The following is a 22232-nucleotide window of genomic DNA, read 5'->3' as shown; positions in this document are numbered from 1 at the left end:
GGGCCAAGATTAATAAGATGTGAATAAGAAAAAAAAAATTGGTGATCCGATTAAGTCGATCTTCTGTTTGGGGATGGTCTAAAAGTAATGCACTCACAAAAGACAATACTATAAGTGAAATGGGTCGAGTATTTATTTGAAAAAAAAATGTAACGTAATAATGACGGTAATCAAATACTCCGTATCATCAAGGACTCAAAGACCCCTTTTACTTTTGGACTATATTGTTACCTCGTGACTGGAATCTTAAAACAACCACTCCACTACGTTGTTGACTGAATGAGTGAAAAGATGTCCTCTTTATTCTTTTTGGTGTATAAGTAACATTGTGTAAAACACAATTCATTTATTAACAAAGATAATTATGATAATTTACTTACAGTGTTAGTCACAGTTTAATTGTGTAAAAACATAACTCATTTATTAACAATATAAATTAATAACTTTTTTACAAATATAGATAATGTTATGCTGTAAAATCGTCTTATTCTGTAATTTAGATTCACGTCATAATCAGAAAAAGTTAGTAAAAAAAGTGGTCATGTATTAGCTTTGTAGAGAAGTGGACTTTGAGAGGAAGGAATAGGATCCAAGAGAAGTAGTAAGCAACTAAGCACATGGAATTGTTAATCTAATGAAGTAGGAAAGGTGAGAGTACCCTTTTTGTTGCCCTAAGACTTTGATGAGTTGATGGGGGACTTCTACGTTTGGACCCAGTTCAATCTTATCACCATTTTCAGTCACTACACCAGCAGGTTGATAAATATGTCCCGTAAGTATTACGCTTGCGGCATTTGTCCCCCTTAACTTCGCCACTGTATATTGTCGACATTTGACTTTTAACTTCCACGTGATTTGAAAGGACTTAAGTTATTAGTTATTACCCTCCTTGCATTCACCATTTCATTCTCCACACTTAACTTTTAACTTGTACATGATTTGATGGGACTTCAGTTATTAGTATCCCCGCATTAGTCGCAAATAGGAATGACAATGGGTGGAATATGAATATGGTGAATCCATCGGATACTGCAAGTCATATACGCATTTAGTTTTCTACCATCCAGATCCAATACTCCGGTATTATTATTGTGAGGCAAAGTCGATTTTGCTCATTTTTGTTAGTTCATGTCTTTTTTCTTGGTGTAAATCGGGGTGCACTATCGACATAAGTGCATAACTTCTTCCTGCGTGTGCTCTCACAAAGAGGTGTTCAGCTGGCCAAAGAGTTGGCTCCATTGACACAAACATGAATTGAACCCCTGACCTCAGGTGAGCAACCACCACACCAAACCCATTTGGTTGTAGTTCATGTCATTGTGAAAACATATGAACACCTCAACGGTCTATTGATCGAAGGCAAGGAAATATTTACTCAAAAGCCAAGATACAAAGCCATAAAAAATCTCTACCTCTTCAAATCACCGGATCATGCAAGGAAAAAGATGTGCAAATGAACTTTAAATGAATCTACATGGGAAAACTCAGCCAAGATCTGTATCTAAATTCGAGTCTCAAAATTTCGGAAACTGGCAATCATAGGTTCAACCAACACAGCAACGTAGGATATGCGAAGTTGCTAACATAAACCCCCAACTGACACCAGTGGTATTTTGATAAGTTCTTAAAGTAATCAGACTCATTTAACCAATGTCAGCAGAAAATTGCATTCAGTTTTAAAGACGGAGATTAACAGAGAGCGCAATACCACATAATAATACGTACTTTTAAACTTTTGCAAAGCTCAAACCTGGCATACAAGAGATTGTCGCAACATGACGTAAGTCTACATGGTTTCTAATAACAACTTTTAGCTCTAAAACAAACGAACATGGAATCCGTTTCCAATATTACATACCAACATCTACATAATTCATGAAGCAAACTCAAGCATCACTCATTCATAACAGGCTTGTTCTCGCTTGCTTTAAACCTCTGCTCCTTTGGCTTCGGCTCCTCTGTTTTCCTGAAACACAGTAGACTTTCCCATCTTAGAATACACATTCAAAACATCCACTACACTAGGAGCCAGCACTATCTGCTATTATTTGCAATGTTTCTCATATTGACAATGGCCAACTAAGACAATTGTCGTTACATCCATGTAATTTGACCTCACTAATTCGCATTTATTGAAGTACCCATGTGATCGGATGGACCAAACTATGTTACCCATAATTCTAATACACAGTTAAATTCAGATTTGACCTCACTCGTCCTAAGTAGTTGTGTCACTTGAAAATGTTGGAACTCCAACGGATTGGAAGAGTAACTATTTAGTATCAAGCACAGAAACCAGAGAAGAGGATGTCCAATTTAAGCCTATACACTAGTTATAAAGCAATTTTTACAAGCGGGCCTGGGAAAAACATATAAAGCCAAGTTCCAAATTGAGTTAAAACTGCTATACCCAATTGACATTAAGCTCCAACATCTAACGCATCTATATTCTATACAAGTTACCTATTGGTGCAAATCTAGATTCCAACTACACAATTGCATACAGTAAGAAAATATTCCTCAACATTGATGTCGTTTGACAATAAAAGTCAATGGGGAAGAGTATAAATGGATGGGAGGATCTCAATATCCTGAAATGTGCCGCCGGTATCAGTGACCCTAAGTCCCTCAGACATGGAAAAATCTATGGTCTAAGAAAAACAATGAAAGAAGTCGACACATAGCAAACATATCGACACGCACCCATGTCATATACAGGTACAATAGAGAGTGACTCCCTTTGATCTTTACTTAAAACACCGGTTTTGCATACTAAGCATAAGTTAAACATCACTTACATGTGAAGTCAAAACATAAAATGGCATCAAAAAGTACCCATGTTTATGACATCCATACATAAGTATTTATGCTTATTGCTTTCAATACTACTCCATGTCAATGTTAATAAATCATCAACCACCAGGAACAATACCTCATTCTCCAGTTTGAGCAACTAACAACCCAAAAACCTGATATACATCCTAAATGCCCTTTCACCTCTTCCTCAAAATTTACACAAACTGTGTTTTACAATCAAAACACATTGGCAATTTGTCTAAGAAGATATGCTATCTGACACCCCCATCAATTCCCATCAACATAAAGGTACCTAAATCTTGCTGAATGCAAATTCTTGGTAAAGCGGTTTTACACCAATTATACACCCCAACTCCCAACATACTGTAAATCTTGATGAATGCAAATTCTTGGGTAAAGCGGTTTTACAGTAACTCTACAGTCCCATCAACATACAGGTTCTAAGTCTTGCTGAATGCAAATTATTGTGTAAAGCGGCGTTACTCTAATCTACCTAAACCCAATATTGTCCGTATAAATTTTCTAAAAATAACACTAATATTTTTAATAATAGAAATGAAAAAAAAATGTTGTCGTATCAAATACATAGAAAAGCACATAAATCAGCAAAGAGCAAAAACAATACTACTAATAGAAAAAATTTCACCAGAATCAATATTTTCAACAAAAATCTAAATTAGTAAGCATAAAAACAAAATAAAAGAAAGAAAATGAAGAAATACAAACCTCTTGTCAGAAGCACCACCCTTTTGGCTGAGAAATGATCGGAAAAGTGGGGAATTCACGTCGTAAATCATCTTTTTGTTTGTGCAAATGTCGGCTGATTTTTCTTCGGATGAATTGTGAAATGATGATGAAACCCTAAAACTCAAGACATGCTGTATTTATTTGTTACTGGATTGTGTTTGAGTTGGATAAATTGTTTACTATTTCAAATTTGGGCTTCTTAAAAACATGTTACGAAAGTGAGGTTTTTGACCCATAACCCAATTGTTATAGGGATTAATTTGGTAGTGTTACTACGGTACTACCTATGACTCTATGAGAGACGGTCTTATAATATACGAATGTTCAATGACTAGATTATCTAAATAGGAAAATTTGTATACTTATTATAAAAAATAACTCATCTTATGGTTACAAATAGTTTCTTTAATTAGATATTTTCAGTGTGTGTTTTTGAATTTCACTTTTTTGTGTGGTAAATTCGTCTTTTTGAAACCTTTTGTGGAGTGTGGTGTACCCCAAAGTATAACTATTTACAATGATCTTATTGAGTACTAGATTTTGTGCCCGTGCGTTGCACGGGTACTAAAATTTGTTATGACTAAAAATAATTACATAATATATGGTACTAAAATTTGGTATGACTAAAAATAGTTAAACAATATTATTGCTATCGTCTTAACAAAAAAACGTTGTTAAATTATCCTACTTGTTGGAACCTTGTCCATACCTACATCAAAAACTACCCCACTTGTTATAGATTAATATTTTTATCCCCGAAATGAGTGGATTAGTTGGAATTCATCCAAGTATTGTATGTATAGGCATACTCTTTAGATAAAAGTCGAAAATAGGACCATGTTTAGGAAAGATGAGTTATTTGATAAGATTTCACAATTAATTTTTCCCATGGTGGAAAGAGATTTGCATAGAAATAGGTCTTTTTATATTTCTATAGGAATAGGACTTTGTAAATGTAGTTACATTTTCAGGCAATAAGGTTTGTAGATTCAATAAAGTTGTAAAAATGTGAGGCTTAAGTAGATTTGTATTTTTTTGGGATTAATTTAGTCTTATGTTTGAGAGTTTTATGTTCAGTCCATATCCAATAATTATATTATTGTCTACAATTATAATTTTAAATTATTCGTGCTAACAAATTTAAAGCACATCGTATATAATCTTATGAGTTGATTTATTTGAAAAATCTATCAAATGCGGTAGAACTTAGCTTTTTCTTCCTAAGTTTTACACCTCGCCAAAATGGTATACACCTTAGTTGTTACTGGCAGTTCCCAAAACTTTGTGATTCTTAAAACAAAGGTTTTCTCGATATGAGTTAACACTACGTCGAGGACATTAAGTATTAATATTTTTCTACTTAAAGACCTGAACTATAAAACTTTATAGTTAAGGATATTCCGTCATCTTCATCGTTAGATCTGATATATGCTTGACTACGTATTTTTTTAATTTGCTAAAAAAGTCTATTGCTCCTACAATATTAATACATCGAGTTGACTAACTTGAGTTTCTTAATTTCTTTTCCCCTTGCTCATCAACAATCAAGGAGTATGTTGATATCCATAATTTCTCTCCTGATGATAGCTTGAATACTCTTTTTCAACCATGGAGCAAACACGTTAAATAGATAAATAATAAAGAAATTAAAAAAAATATTAATGATAACTTTTAAATAAGATAAAGATTAAAACAGAAAAAAAAATTAAAAAAAATATTAATGATAACATTTAAGGGGGTGTTTGGTTGGGGGGTATGGAATGGAATGGATATCACTGATTCAAGTGTTTGGTTGACCACTTTTGGAATGGATTTAGAAACCCAAGGGTTTCTCAATCCACCTCAATCCCTTGGAATCACATACTCTACTCCTCCCCCAAGTTTCTAAATCCAATCCCCCCTGGATACAAAACCTAAAATTAAGAAAGAAAGGAAAAAACCCAAATTGCTGTTGTTCTACTCTACGTAAGTCTTCATCTTCTACTTTCATAATATTTTTTTTGCATTTATAAAAAATTTGCTTGTGATTGTTCATTGATATACATGATTCGTTGCAATAATACATGTATCTATTACTTTAAATAATATTTACGGGTTGTATGACGACAATTGCCTTAAAAAATTGTGTTGTTGTATAAGTAATATTGAAATATGCACATGATTGAATTATTTTCGCAGGATTGAATAGTCGAATTCATTGTCTATGACCAGTTACATTCCGTCTATTGATTGAATTATTTTCGCAGGATTTAGCACATTCCGTCTGTTTTTTAAAAGTATAACTTCATTGTTTATGACCAGTTACATTCTAGTACTGAGTTTTAGTGATGTTTACTGCCATTGCTTTGCAAATTGCCATGATGAAAATTTCTGTATCGGCCTATGAAGTTTTTCGTATAAATATGGAGGAAGTATAGCCGTGTTCATACATCATTTACCAACCCTTTTTTTTCAATTACCAGCTTTTCGCCACAACCTCCCTTGATTAACTATAGCTAGCCGATTCATCAAGGAAGGTGATCGCGATGTGCAAACTGCACCATTTACCAACCATTCTTTCCAATTCTTGTTACAGTGGATACTAAAAGCATTATAATCATTCCATAATCATATCCCATGAACCAATTCAATGGTACTAACAAACAAAAACTCAGGTACGAAATTTCCTAACAAATCAGACCCAAATGATCAAATCACATTAAACCCAAATGATTAACTTACAGATCGAGTTGGGTTGAATTTCGATCACTCCATTTTCGCCCCACTTGCCCTCCCACTTGCATTTGTGTGAGAGAAAAGTGACCCGTCACTCACTTCTGACGGATAGTGTCCGTCACAAGTAAGAATTTGTGGTTAAATATAGGTGTTTGATAATTTACTCGTAACTTGTGAGTCTTGTAGTCTGTAGTACAACTATTGTTTTCACTTGGCCTTTTTTCTAGCATTTATTTGTTCTTGTTTATAGCTCATCCATGCTTTACTTTTGTATTTTTTTTATGTCTTATATGATGGAATTTATAAAGATTTGACAAGTTATATCTTTTTCTGAGTTTAATTCGCTGCAAAGGGGCCTCTTGTTAGTGGTAGATGTTTTTAGTTTATAAAGATTTGACAAGTTATAGCTTAAGACGGATAGTGTCCGTCTTAAATAAGAATTTGTGTTTGAATGTGGTCCAGCTAAAAAGGAAGAAAACTTTATTGACTTTAGAAAGTAGTGCTACTGTTCCGGTTCCTTCATAGAATAAGACGGTCTTATATCGTAAAACAATACAGATTTGTAAAAGAACTATCCTTGTGAGACGGTCTCACACCAAAAAATACTGATTTTCTTATAATACTTCTGGGTCCTTTAGAAATTTATAGTAGTAGATTCATCGTAAATGGCTTTCGGCTGAATTTTTAATGGGTGCATATATATATGTATATATATATGGAGTGTGATCTTATTTGGTTTTTCACAGAAATGTTTTCTTCTCAATTGACTTTGATAAGGAGGAGGAAGAAGAAGCATGTTGAGTTGTTATTGACAATTATGGTTGTTATTAATATAGTCACTATTCTATATTTGGTATTGTGTATGATGGGTGTGGCTATTCATAAAATTGAGCGCCCACGATATAGTAAAGATGAGAAAAGATTTCTTAGGCGAAAACACTTGTATACACTTACTAAGCATAGCGATATAATTTGTAAGAGTGAACTTCGTGTCAATCGGAGAACTTTTTATGTACTTTGTGAAATGGTCAGAGATATTGGAGATTTAAGTGGAAGTAGAAATATGTCACTAGAAGAAATTGTTGCCATGTTTTTGTATACATTGGCACATCATTTCAAAAATAGGACAATTGGAAACCATTTTTTCCGAAGCGGAGAAAGTGTAAGTAGAAACTTTCATCGTTGTCTTCTTGCCGTTTTGAAACTACATGACCATTTGCTTAAAAAGCCGACGCCTATAACGGAAGAATGCGAAGATAGTAAATGGAAATGTTTTGAGGTATTATAATTTTTTTTTCACAGTATTGGGTTTTTAGCCAACAACATTATTGTACATATTTAAAAATTATTCTTTAATTGTTGTTTTGTAGAATTGTTTAGGGGCTTTAGATGGCACATACATTAGTGTTCAAGTGCGAAATGAGGATAGACCAAGGTATCGAACGAGGAAGGGTTCCATTGCTATGAATGTATTAGGTGTATGTAATCCTTTTTTGGAGTTTATATATGTACAACCTGGTTGGGAAGGATCTGCGCATGATGGTCGTGTCCTTCGTGATGCTATTAGTAAACCTCATGGTTTAAAGGTTCCTCAAGGTAATAACAATAGAAAAAAAAATCTCTCGTCAGTTGTACTAAAAATTTACAATTTAAATAACTTTTTGTTTTAAATTTGAAGGTTTCTATTACTTGGTTGATGCGGGATATACAAATTGTCAGGGTTTTTTTAGCACCATATAGAGGCCACAGATATCACCTGAAGGAGTGGGGGGATCGACAACCAATTAGTGCCGAGGAGTATTTCAACATGAAACATTCTAAAGCTAGAAATGTTATTGAAAGATGTTTTGGATTATTAAAAGGGAGATGGGGTATTCTTAGGTCCCCTTCTTTCTATTCGATACGCACACAAGGCCGTATAGTTCAGGCTTGCTCCTTGCTACATAATCTCATTCGAAAATATATGCCAACTGATTATACGATATATGAGGATTTAGATGGCGATGAAGATGAAGAAAGTAGTGATGATGATGATGATTCTGATGATGAAGATGAATATATTACTTTGATAGAGACATCCGACGCATGGACTAATTATCGGAACACGTTAGCGCAAAATATGTATAACACTTGGAGAGCTAGGCGTAATCAAAATGCATAATTTGTTTCGGAGTTTCTTTTTTTAATATGTATTCTGTAATTTGTTTTTGTGTTTCATTGACTTTCCGAATGTTTTTTCTATAGAAAAACTTATGTTATATATATTATTTATATGACAATGGGATGAACTAACTTTATTTAATAGCTGTTTTCCTTATTGACATTTTTTTGTATATAGCATGGAAATTGGGCAGGCATCTCAAAGCGAAAGGGGAAAAAATAAGCGCATTTGGACTAAACTGGAAGAACAACAGCTAATTGATGGACTACTAGAACTGAATAATGATCCAGAATGGAAAGCATATGGTAGTTTCAAAAATGGTTTTAAGAATAAGTTGGAGGATATGTTGAATAAAAAATTTCCAGGATGTGGCTTAAAAGCGGTTCCTCACATTGAATCAAAAATTAAATGGTTCAAGGACAAATACAATGCGCTTACAGAGATGTTTCGCACTTCTGGTTTTTCCTAGGATGAGGAGAAATATATGATACAGTGTGAAAGACAATCATATGAAGATTTTTGCAAGGTAATGCACTTTCACAACCTCTCTTGCTCCATTTCTTATGATTTTTTTTTTGTTTAACAAGTTAAATTGATCTCTACATTATTGTTGTAGCAAAACAAAAGTGCTCAAGGATTATGGAACGTTCCGTTTCCACACTTTGATAAATTGGCAATTATATATGGTCCTGATCGAGCTACTGGAACTAATTCCGAGACTGTCGTCCAAGCGGTGGATAACCAACAAAATGAGGCTGTTGATTTAAGTAGGGATGAAAGTGACGAAGACGACAATATTGATGATGATGAGCCACTTTATATTCCTACTCAATCTAGTCCAAGTGAGCCGTCTTCAAAGAAAGCAAAGACTGGGAAAATTTCAACGGATTATAAGAAACAAAAAACAAAGAAGAGAAAGATGCCAGAAGTTGTGGATTTGACTACGTCTTTCAAAGATATGTCTTCAAACCTTTCTGAATTTATGAATGGAATGAATGTTCACATGTCTACTATTGCAAATGCATTATCAACCACTCAGCGACATGAACAAGCCATCATGGTTCGTGAACAAGAGTTTGAAGACCAAAAGAAAAATTTAATAAATGAGCTACTTGGCGTACAAGGGTTGACTAGATTTGAAGCATTATTAGCTGCACAAAAACTGGCATCTAATCCTAGTGATCTCTCTCTTTTTTACCAGAGTCCCGATGAAGCATGGAAGAGAGAGTTTGTTATGAACCTCATTCATCCACTTTTATCTCGAAATGGGAACATTTAATTTGTTTTGTTTGATGTTTAGACTTACCAGTATTTTTCATGAAACATTTTTCATGCGTTTTTTTGTTTAACAATATTTTTATTTTGGACGCTTTATATTGGTATGAATAATTTGAATTGTTCTTTGGCTATAATTTTTCGTTAGTAAGTTATAGTTAATGGAAAAAATGTAGAACTCTTTTTATAATTTAATAAACTTACCTATTATGAAAAGAGAAACAAATGGATATTGAATCCATTCCAAGTGTGAACCAAACACCATGAATGTCAATTACAATCCATTACAAAATTGAACCAAACAAGTATTAAAAGGTATGGGGTTCTAACTCCATTCCACCCTGGATTCTCATCCCAATCCATTCCATTCCCACACTTTGAACCAAACAGCCCCTAAATAAGATAGAGATTAAAACAGAAAAAAAAAGTAGTAATGTTGTGTTTAGTGTTTACCAGCGTAGGAAAATCACCCAATTTTCTAAGCACATGCAACAATGGAGGTCACTTCGCTGAAAATTCTCTGCAAAAAGTCTGTACTCCTAATTTCAACATAATTACATAATTTCTGTATTAATTTTCCTCAAAAAAACATTCTTATGCATCGATTAATTTTAGTTTATTTCGCTAAAACCCAATTCATCTCAAATCATCAACTTCTGCAAATCTGGCTTACTATTCCAAGCCATTAAACACCATAACACCACTAACTCAACAGAAATCAGTCTTAATGTTAAACCCTTGGTTTACGCTTCTCTCTTGCAAACCGCAACCAAACTCAAGTCTTTTAATCATGGCTTTCAACTCCATTCCCACGTCCTTAAATCTTCTATTCTTGCTAATAGTCTCGTGGGTAATAGCTTATTGTCTTTCTATTTTAAACTCGGTTCGGGTTTGTTTCATGCGTCCAAACTGTTTGATGAATTGACTCACAAAGATGTCATTTCTTGGGCTTCAATTATGTCTGGTTATGTAAGAGTCAACCCCAGAAAAGCACTTGACTATTTCCGGGACATGTTAAATAATGATATTGAGGTCAATGCTTTTACCTTGTCTGCTGGTGTTAAGGCATGTTCTCAGATTGGGGATGTTAAGCTTGGTAAATGCTTTCATGGAGTTTGTTTTGGCAGGGATTTCACTGATCTAGGATATCCTGCCAGGGATTTATAAGTAGGGTGATCTAACTCAAACAACTCGCCTGACTAGTATTGTTAAGTGAAATAACAACTAATAAATAATGACACAAAGATTTTATACGTGGAAAAACCCTGGGAATAAGGGAAAAAACCGCGGGCACCAAGCCAGGAGTGATTATTACTATGATTTTAGATAGCCTGACAGAGTATTCGTATATCAGGCGTGACAGGCGAAATTATATTGCTTAAGAATACAAAAGTGTAAGTAAGAATGAGGGTGTGTCGAATGATCCTTCTGATTTCATCTTCTCTTCTATTTATACTTATTCTTCTAGCCTCATCTTCTTTCGTTTAGGGTTTCCTGGTAAATAGGGCTTGTGCCCTATTTACCCGGAGGTGGTTGCCATCTTATTTGGCCGTTGCTTTGATTGTTTCCTGTATCTTTTCCTTCTTGAATTGGTCTTCCTTTTTTGTAGGGAATATATAAACTGCATGTTTGTTGCCTGCAATAGCCTGGTGCTTTTCCCTTTCAGTCTACTGGTTATCTTTCGCCTGTCTTCCATCAACTCCTGTTTGGTGCCTGTCCATACTTGATCAATGTCTGGTTTCAGATGTCTTTTGCTTGGAACTCGGCTTTGGCTGTTGCCTGACCTATGTCAGGTCAGGCAGGATAATTTTGGGCCCAACAATTGCCCCTTATCTGCTTATCCCATTATTGGGCCTGGCCAGGAATAAGGAGATAAAAATTTGGGCCAGGCGAAGGATTTGTGCAGGGATTCTTTATCGGATTAGAATTAGTGTTTGATTCAACTTCTTGTAACGGTTACTTGCCATAAATAGGGTAGGTTCACAAAACTCTAGGAGAGTCATGATTAGTCTCTACCACTTGCTTTTCTAGCCGTTTTAGATTTGCGGTCACTTAAATATCCCGCTTTTCCGTGTTTGTCTTCACATTCCAATCTCCAATTTTCTTCTTTCTCTTTCTAAAAAATTCTCTCTTTGCAAAAATTTATTTTCCAGAAAAATAAGATATGGCTGGTGGTAGGAGAAGGACAGCAGCTTCCAAAGCTCCTTCTGAGGCTGAAGAAGTTCCTGTTGAAGTTGAAATGGTTTCTGCCGAGGTTGAGAAGGTCCCTGATATCATCTCTGAGGATGATGTGGTGGAGGTTGTTGCTGCCCCAGAGATTCTGTCCATGTCTTATAAAGGGGTTGAATATACTCCTATTAAGGCTTTGGCGGCTTCTTTTCATGAAGCCAATCAACTAAAACCAGCTTTTGAGCATTATATAAAGGGCAGGGGCCTTATTCCTCATGGGGCTGAGGTTTGGATTCCTGAGAGCGGTCCGGGCAGGGCTAATTGGAGTAGTCCAGGCTGGTTCTGTATCTTTGAGTGGGCATTTAGGGGTGGCTGTCAGCTTCCCCTTTCTCCTTTCATGACTGAGGTGATTAGGGCTATCAGGGTTCCCCCGTTTCAACTCATGCCAATGGTCTGGAAAATTGTCCATTCTGTTGAGCATTTGTGTTCTAAGCATAAGTTGGTTATTACCCTGGATGACTTCAAGAATGTCTATCACCGAAGAGTCATTCTCTTGGAAGGTTTAATTTTCGAGTCGGGTCGAAGATGGCTCACCCGATTACCAACTTTGATTCAGGGGGATGATAAAGGATGGGCTCAAACCTATATGTTTATCAAGGTGATTCAATTGCCCCGACCGGACTATCTCAATTACCCAAACTGTTGAAGGAGGTAATTTTCTTTCCTGTATTATTTTTGGTTTGGCAATAATATGTTTTGGAGAGTTTACTTACTTTGCCCATGCCTTCTTGTAGTAAATGATTAGGTGAATGATCCGGATGCCGAGGGGTCGGCTGACTGGATAGCAGCGTTCATGGCATTGCCTGAAGAGGAGAGGGCGTGGCCTGCCTGGGGCAAGCTTACATGCCTCGTTTTAAGAAGGCCAAGTTGAGTACATATAAGCCAGTAAAGAGCACTAAGGTTCCAGGGGCGTCTTCGTCAGGGAGTAAGTTCTTTTGCTTTCTTTTGTCATTCTATTTCTTGTATTGGACACGTGTTTATATTGCTGATTTAGAAACTCGTCGTGCAGCTACCAGGGCTTCTGCCAGAATTGCTAGCTTTGGTCTGTCTCTGGTGAAGGCAGGGGTTTCTCAAATTACAGGGGAGAAGTTAAAGAGCAGTGAGGCTACGGGAAGTGATAGTGCTGTTCAAATTCAGGAATCTGTGCAGGGGGTTCAGTTGGCATCGCCTGAGAAGGTTGTGGATGAGAGTGACCGTCCTGAGAAGAGGAAGAGAGTGGATGAGTCTTCAGGAGGGGTTCACGAGGTCAGGGGGGTTAGGGCTCGTATGGATGAGGTCCAGTTTGCCAAGGAATAAATTCAGGCTCAGGCTTTTGTGGTTGATGATCCCTACTTCAAGTATCAGGCAGAGGATGCTTCTGCCCGTGGTTTGGCTGCTATGTACCGTTCCAGGGACTATGCTGCCAACCTGATTACCATGCTTCAGGAGGTATATATTCTTTGTTTTTGGCTTGTTTATTATGGGTATTTGTGTGTGTTTTCTTTTTTGTGGCTTAGATAGACATTTTCTTCTTTGTTAGAATGTCAATGATATGCTGAGGAGCGTCTGTCAACTGGAATCAGCCCACAACCTCAAAAATATCCTGGACTGGGAGATACAAATCTTAAAAAAAGATGCTGAAAAGTTTAAGGCTAAGTTGGAGGTGTCTAAGGTTGAGAATCACTCTTTAAAGGAGGATAATGAGGCAGGAAAGGCTCGGTTGGTGGTGGAGTCTTCTAAGCTGAAATCTGCTCAGGATGCTCTGAAAGCTCTTCAGGCCAAGTTTGATATTGCTCAGGAAGAATTGAAGGCTGAAAAGCAGGCTATGCAAGAGCAGTTGAAGGTGAATGAAGAATTTTTAGCTGTAGAGAGGGATGAGGTTCAGGCTAGGTACAAAGATGATGCACTGTATTTCTTTGGCAAGGGTCGTGTGGATGCCATGAAGGAGCCTGTTGAGGTCAGGCCTTTTTGGAATCCTGATCAGGAGTTGGCTGATCTCAATACCACTTATCCTGAGCTCTGTAAACTACATGCTGATGTAGAAGTGGATTCTCTACCATCCAAGGGAAAGAGTAGTGATGCTGAAGGGGAGGGAGATGAAGAAGAGGAGGCTGCTGATGAGGGAATTAGCTCTGCTACAGCTTCCAAGGCGGGCTAGTTTGTTTTTTATTTATTTTGTGGAATTTTGTGTCGTTTTGGCCTATTCGGAGGGGGGGGGGGGGGTTCCCTGAACAAACAGTTTAGAACTTGTTTTTGTTGGTTTTTGGGTATTTCCTGGATAAACAGTTGTTCTTCCTGCCTGGGAAGGGTATATTCCTGGGTAGGTATTAATATATATATATATATATATATCCTTTCTTCTCTTGATTTTCTTGCTGTGCTTGACTAAATTTGTGCCTGTACATTCATGTGGCATTTTTCTGTTAGAGTAATGCCTGTCAGGAGGGCTTATGGCCCTCATTCCTGTGTTTATGGGGAATGGTGGCTATGTTTGCCTGTCAGGATGGCTTTAAAATGAGGGTGGTGTGGGAAATAATCTGTATACTTCCCTTATTATTAAGGATTATAACGAATATAATGATGACGATCACTAGTCATAAAATTAAAATACATAAACAAAATATAGGATTCAGAAATAACCTTCGATCCTAGCAAATACGGCCTAAGAACAATATCAAAGTAGATATTCGCCTATCAGTTGCACCCAAGACAGTGTAATCTCCTTATTTTTGGTCTTTCCAAAAATGTATAAAATGTGTTAAATTGTCATCTAGTGAGAATCGAACCCATGACCTCTTGGTTTGTGTACCCTCACTATTACCACTATGACACATTCATCTTGTTGATATTAAATATAACTGATTACATTTAATTACGAATTAACAGATTAATTCGTCCAAGCTAACATTACATACATTTAGGGGGCGTTTGGTTGGGGGGAATAAGGAAAGGGAAAGAGAATAAAAATGGTTGATTCCTTTTGTTGTTGTTTGTTTGACACAAAGAAAGGGTAACTCATACCCCCCCTTACACCCAAAACCATTCTCATCCATACCCCTCCCCCCCTTGGGTAAGCCCATAACCCCATAATCCCTTCTTCCTCCTACTCCCTATTTCCACCACTCCCACCAACACCCACCACACCCTCTCACACCGTCAACCACTGCCACCTACACCCTACACCCACCACACCGACACAACCACCACCAGCGACGCCAACACAACCACCACCAACGACGCCGCCTGTCCACGCTACCCCATATCCTCAACCACTGAACACCACACCAACACCTTCAGTAACTCTCTCACCCCACCAACCACCATCAACACCTTCCTCAGCCACACCACTGCAACCGCCCGACGCCGGCCACACCAGATCTGGTGTTTTAAGGGGTGGGGGACGGGTTTTCGAAGGGTTGTGGTGGATTTTTTAGAATGAATAAGGTGTTTGGGGTCGGGATTGTGGTGTTTGTTAAGGGCGTGAGGCGCGGTGATTAGGTTCGCCGTGGGGTACCGTGAGGAAGATCGTCGGCGCCGCTACTTGTGGTGGTGTCGGTGTAGATAATGGTCGCAGGTGGTGGGTAATGGTGGTGGAGGTGGTGGATGTTGGCTTTTAATTCCCTTTCCCTCTAATTGTCAACCAAACACCCAAGTATAATATGGGTGATCCCATTCATTTCCCTCTCTTACTCTTTCTTGATTTCATTCTCTTACCCTTTCCCGTACCAAACGCCCCCTTAATTAAATATAACTTATTATATTCAATTTACGAATTGACAGTTAATTCGTCTCAACTAATATTATTTAATCTTCATTAAATAATTGTCTCATCAATACATTGACTAACTGTTTAGTCATATTGGGCATCAATGTGATTATATTTCTATAACCACATTTCTCAAACACATCCTATAGGTGTGACCTTTAGGGACCAGTTGATCACCGCCATCTGTATGATAATAACGTCAAACTTTCTAACAAGCCAACCGTTATTAGGTAAACGTTAATCAACTGATTAAATATACGAAGTATACCCTTGTGAATCTGTAAGAGATTTACAAATGTTATCACACTAATTTATGGAGGACACAAGCTCCAACAAACTCCCACTTGTCCTCACAAGTGTATGTGCGATAACCGATTCTCATATCCTAAAATTTCTCCCACTCAATGTAAAACAATTTGCAAATCCGTATTCACAAAGGTCGTATTTTATAAGCGATCATCATCAAGAGTGGTTTCCCCGACTAGAGAGTAACTTAACTGATAAACGAATCAACATTCGAGCATGGCCATGCATTTCAGTTACAACTCCTCGAGTGGCCCTGAGAAATAACTATACTTGATAAGGGTTGGATATTTTCCTCAACTCGAATCCTGCAGATGTAAGCACAGTATGAAATGACCCAGAAAAAATCTACTTAGCCTCCGATTCGGCGATCCGTGAGAAAGAAACCAAAGTCACCCAAAAACTGCCTTAATCTCAAGAGACAGTCGATAGTCAAAAGAATCGACTCTAGGAACACAATGGACGTCCAATCCACGACCCGGCACCGAATGTTTTTAAACATTTAGGACTCCATTATGTTGTCACAAAAATTTGTCCTACGAGTTATCGTTATAATCTCGCATCTGTGATCGATCAGTCAACCGTTTGACTTATGGCTCGTTGAACCCACCATCAATCGACTGCACAATATAATAGCCAGAGTTATCAGCTCTTGTAGGCGATTACGGACCAAAACAAATATAATGTAATTCAGTTCACTTTGTGGCGTTCAAAGTTGTCAGTACAATCTACATGAAAAACAAAATATTATAATACACGATGAAGTTATAACTAGTATATGAAAACGATAATGTATCAAATTCATAATCAAGTACTACAACTCAGGAACACGTTTAATTCCCATGGAAATAACGTGCCCTACATGCTTATCATAATTCAACGATTCAGTAGTAGAATCTGCTACAACACTTTGTCTGGAACTCTTCCAGCTGACCACAGCACCATTAAGAGTTAAGACGAACCCGGACTGAGATTATGAATCATCTCGATCCGTTTGGAAGCTAGCATCTGCGTAACCGGTTGCACATAGCTTAGTATCTCCTCCATAAGTCAATACCCAATCCTTAGTCCTCCGTAGGTACATGGATTCTTTTGGTACCGACTCGTCATACTCAATGCATATGCCACGTCTGGACGCGTGCATATTATGGCATACATGATTGATCCTATTGCAGATGCATAAGGAACACGACTCATGCGCTCAATTCCTTCAGGCGTCGTGGGTGACTGAGACTTGCTCAACTACATCCCAGTCGTCATTGGAAGGTTCCCCTTCTTGGAGTTGGTCATGCTGAACTTCTCAAGAATCTTATCCAAATAAGACTCTTGACTAAGTGATAACGTCCGTCGTGATCTATCTCGGTAGATACGGATTCCCAAAATGCGTTGTGCCTCACCCAGATCTTTTATCTGGAAATGGTTCTTCAACCATCCTTTAACCGAAGATAGGAGAGGAATGTCATTCCCAATCAAGAGTATGTCATCGACATACAATATCAAGAATACAATCTTGCTCCCACTCGACTTGATATATAAGCATGGTTCTTCGACCGATCGAGTGAAACCATACTCTTTTATCACCTGGTCGAAACGATGATTCCAACTCCGAGAAGCTTGCTTGAGTCCATAAATGGAACGCTTAAGCTTGCATACTTTCTTAGGATGTTCAGGATCTATGAAACCTTCGGGTTGCACCATGTACAACTCTTCCTCCAAATAACCGTTTAAGAAGGCGGTTTTCACATCCATTTGCCAAATTTCATAATCATGAAATGCGGCTATTGCTAAGATTATCCGAATGGAACGTAGCATGACTACAGGTGCAAAAATCTCATCATAATGCAATCCGTGCACTTGAGTGAAACCTTTTGCCACAAGTCGTGCCTTATAGGTATCTGGTTGCGCGTCCACAGAATGCTTTATCTTGTAAAGCCATTTGCACTGTAGAGGTTTTACCTTATTAGGTAAATCAACTAGATCCCATACGTCATTCTTATACATGGAGTCCATCTCGGATTGCATGGCTTCGAGCCATAGCTTTGAGTCGGAATAGGCCATAGCACCTTTATAGGTTGCGGGTTCATTACTTTCTAGAAGTAAAACGTCATTCTCCTCGACCATACCAATGTATCTGTCCGGAGGATGAGAGACTCTACCCGACCTCCTAGGTTCCTCAGGAATATTAACCGTATCATCAGTTGGAGGAACAACTTTCTCCATCTGTTCCTCGGTCGTTGGTTCTGGAATCTCCGATAGCTCGAAGATTCTATTACTCGTCTTGTTCTCGAGAAATTCTTTCTCTAAGAACGTCGCACTAGCCGCAACAAAAACTCGATGTTCGGTAGGCGAATAGAAGTAATGACCAAATGTTCCTTTTGGATAACCTATAAAGTATGTCTTGACCGATCGCGGACCGAGCTTATCCTCGTGTCTCCACTTGACATAAGCCTCGCAGCCCCAAACCCGAATAAAGGACAAGTTAGGGACCGTTCCCTTCCACATTTCATATGGAGTCTTGTCGACTTTTTAGACGGACTTCGGTTAAGTATAAGAGCAAAATGACAAAGAGCAAAACCCCATAATGAATCAGGCACTACCGTGTGACTCATCATGGATCGAACCATATCAAGTAAGGTTCAATTTCTCCGTTCGGACACACCATTCAATTGAGGTGTTCCAGGTGGAGTTAACTGCAAAACGATTCCACAGTCTTTCAGGTGTTGATCAAACTCATTTGAAAGATATTCGCCACCCCGATCTGAACGGAGTGCTTTAACCTTTCTACCCGATTGGTTACTGTACCTGTTCTGGTATTCCTTGAATTTCTCAAAGGACTCACTTTTATGCTTCATTAAGTAGACATAACCGTATCTACTCAAATCGTCCGTGAAAGTGATAAAATATCTATAGCCATCTCTAGCGGTAATTGACATAGGTCCACAAACATCAGTATGTATGAGTCCTAATAGGTCACTAGCGCGCATTCCAACACATTTGAAGGAAATTCGAGTCATCTTGCCAATGAGACATGATTCACACGTGCCATATGTAGAAAAATCGAATGCGGGAATAGTCCCATTATCGACGAGTTTCTTCACGCGTTTCTCATTTATGTGTCCCATTCGACAATGCCATAGATAGGTTTGATCTTTGTCACCAACCTTTATTTTCTTATTATTCACGTGTAATACTTCTGTAGTTTGGTCTAAGATATAAATTCCATTCATGTAAACTGCTTTGCCATAAATCATTTCATTGAAAGAGAAAATACAGCTATTATCCTTTATTGAAAATGCAAAACCGTCTTTAGCAAGTACGGAAACAGAAATAATGTTCTTAGACAAACTGGGTACATAGTAACAGTTATTTAAAAATAACTCAAAACCACTAGGGAGTTGGATTACATATGTTCCCTTCGAGACAACAACAACTCGTGCTCCATTCCCGACTCGCAGGTCCACATCACCTTTTTCGAGAGGTATGATGTTCTTTAGGCCCTGCAAATGATTACACAGATGAGAACCACAACCAGTATCAAGTACCCAAGTTCCGAAACTTGCATGGTTAATCTCAATCATATGAATATAAGATGACATACCAACAGGAACGACGCGGCCTGCTTTGATGTCCTCACGGTAGACGGGACAGTTCCTCCTCCAATGTCCAGTCTTGTGACAATGGTGGCACTCTATGTCACCGCCCTTGCTCTTTGCCTTGCCCTGTGAGCCACTAGTCTCACCAGGCGCACTCTTACCGTTTCCTGGCTTTTTAAACTTTGGCGTACCTACAACTAGGTCGCCATGAGCCTTGCCCTTACCTTTACCCTTGTTGGAAATCGTGAGAACATCCTGCTTCATGCTCCCACTCAATTTCATATTCTTCTCGGTCTGTACGAGAAGGGAGTGTAGCTCATAAGGACTCTTTTTCAAGTCATTCATGTAATAGTTCGCCCTGAAAAGGGAAAAACCATCGTGAAGAGAATGAAGCATTCGGTCAATGACAATGCTCTCACTGATTTTACAATTCAGTGCCTCCAGCTTCTCGACATTCTCAATCATGTGAAGAATGTGTGGGCTAACCGGTTGGCCCTTCTGGAGTTTCGCATCAAAGAAGCGACAGGTATGCTCATATGTAACGATTCTCGGTGCCTCTCGTTAGTGAGCGTGGTGAAAATCTTGTTTGCACCTTGGGCAATGAAGTGTCTCTGCAAATTGGTTTCCATTGCAAAGATGAGTACGTTCTTTATCACACCCGCTTCCATAACGAAATCACTATAAGCGAGTGTCTCGTTGACTCCTGCATTGGGGCTGGTTGGCCGGTATTGGCTCGATTAAGTACACTGAGCTTACCGTCGGCAATGGCGACATTCCGTAGTGCCGCCTCCCGATCCGCAAAGTTGGACCCATCATTTTTCGGGACGTGTGAACCGATTCATCCGGTCCATGAATACTTTTAGCCAGGACGCGATCAAGTGTGGCACTAGGCATTGGGATTGCGTTATTTCCAGCCATTTCGTTGTAACAAAAGATTATGAAAAATAATCGTGTTCTACATCATGAGAAGAAGAATAAAAATAATAAGCATGTGCATCGTTTATATTTTTAAGTCTAATGAACTACTGTCATAACGCGAAGACTCAAAACATTTATACAATTGACCTCCCTCAAGAATTATATAAATGATCCCAAGACTCAATTCTCTGTAAATTGATAGGCTAACCTTTTAGCTAATTCTACCGTTAGAATTCTTGGTCGATAAATTTCTGTAAATTCTATCTTTAGTCCATCATAATCACGAGAAACTCTTCGGACTATGATGTTGAGGTAAACTAAGTCAACACAACTACTTACCCAACGTAGAAGGGGTCATATTATGCCTACCGACGAAGAAGGGATTCGTAGTTGTTTGTCCTTATAAAGACTAATCTCAATTTCGTTTTTAGAGGAAGATCCCATCATCTTTATTTTAATTCATTTTAAGTGAACTAATATCTAGCATGCGAGAAAGAATAAACTAAGGTGATGGCTTAATAAGACTTTGACATCTGTATGTCCATGAAAACTAACATACAACCTATATGAGTCAATTTTCATGCATTTTATTAGTAGGTGGTTTGGTTTTAGGCGGAATATGTTGCATAAACTAACATGTGAATGAAAAGCAATAAGAATGAAAAACGTAAAAACAGTAAAAGTCCTAGTGTGGCTTATCCTATCAAAATGAACAATAAATACAAGTTTGGAATCCTCCTTGGACCCGAGAAGCTTGTCTTGATGTTCCATCTTGATCCATGTAGCGGGAGTGAGCTCCAATCTCCATCTTTAGTCTTCTTTTGAAAATTACAATAAATAAAATTTACATAATAAACCTATTTATTACATTCTAATTTCAAAACCCAAAAACTAAAGAAAAATAAAGGAGATTCGAGATCTCATAATTACATTAAAAATTATGTTTCCTTCATTACGAAAACATAATTTGACTAAGGCCACACTAAGTATTACAAATTACAACCGATTGCAAAAATAAATACGTAAATAAATTCATTCAATCGATTCATTCAACAAAATTAAAGTAAAATGCATCAACTAAAAATAAATTAAACATACATGACACAATTCCTTAATTATGTTGATTAATGTATCCAAACCACCTATTTAAATCAAATTAAGTGACAATTCCTCAATTAATCACATTAATTTCAATCTTAATCCATATTAAACTTGTAATATGAATTCAATCCGTCAAAATTTTAAACTGCTTTAAAATAATTCGGTATCTTTTAATTGTGAACCGTTTCACAATAACTAATTGGCCAAAATCAAAACAAAAACAAAATCATTTTTTTTATTTGGTCTCGGCATAAACAAAGAAAAACTAAACAAGCATGTTTTTATTTTATACACGGTTTTATCTGTAAAAACCGAAACAAATTTTTTTTTTTTTAAAATTAAATCCCCCTCGTGAACGAGCACGTGAACAAAGAACAAAATTCTTTTTTTTTTTTTTCGGATGCTTTTCCAAAACGGCATAAGCAAAACAACCGCAAGAAACCTTTAATCGGTTTTTCTTAGAAAAACCGAGAGCAAAAAAACAATTTTTTTTTTTAATACTGTTCATCCGTGAACAGTACAGAAACAACAACAAAAAATTTCACGGTTTTTAAATTAGGACCCTAATGCCTTTTTAATTTCAACTTAATCTGCATTAAATCAAACATGACGATTCCATTTATGTTTT

At 37.5% G+C, this 22232-nt stretch overlaps 1 protein-coding gene across 1 annotated transcript; it reads right to left on the bottom strand.

Annotated features, from left to right (window-relative positions):
* Positions 1-1705: 1705 nt before the first annotated feature.
* LOC141592095 (wound-induced basic protein-like) lies at positions 1706-3717 on the bottom strand. Its single transcript, XM_074412683.1, has 2 exons — positions 3544-3717; positions 1706-1966 (listed from the first exon to the last, which is right to left on the bottom strand). The coding sequence occupies exons 1-2, from the start codon at positions 3612-3614 to the stop codon at positions 1894-1896; spliced, it is 144 nt and encodes a 47-aa protein (XP_074268784.1). The 5' UTR covers positions 3615-3717; the 3' UTR covers positions 1706-1893.
* Between the last annotated feature and the right edge of the window lie 18515 nt (positions 3718-22232).

The sequence above is a fragment of the Silene latifolia genome, chromosome 7 (genome assembly GCF_048544455.1).
Source record: "Silene latifolia isolate original U9 population chromosome 7, ASM4854445v1, whole genome shotgun sequence".
Taxonomy (NCBI): domain Eukaryota; kingdom Viridiplantae; phylum Streptophyta; class Magnoliopsida; order Caryophyllales; family Caryophyllaceae; genus Silene; species Silene latifolia.
The sequence above is the reverse complement of the archived record's forward strand: the minus strand, read 5'-3'. Positions and strand labels throughout refer to the sequence as shown.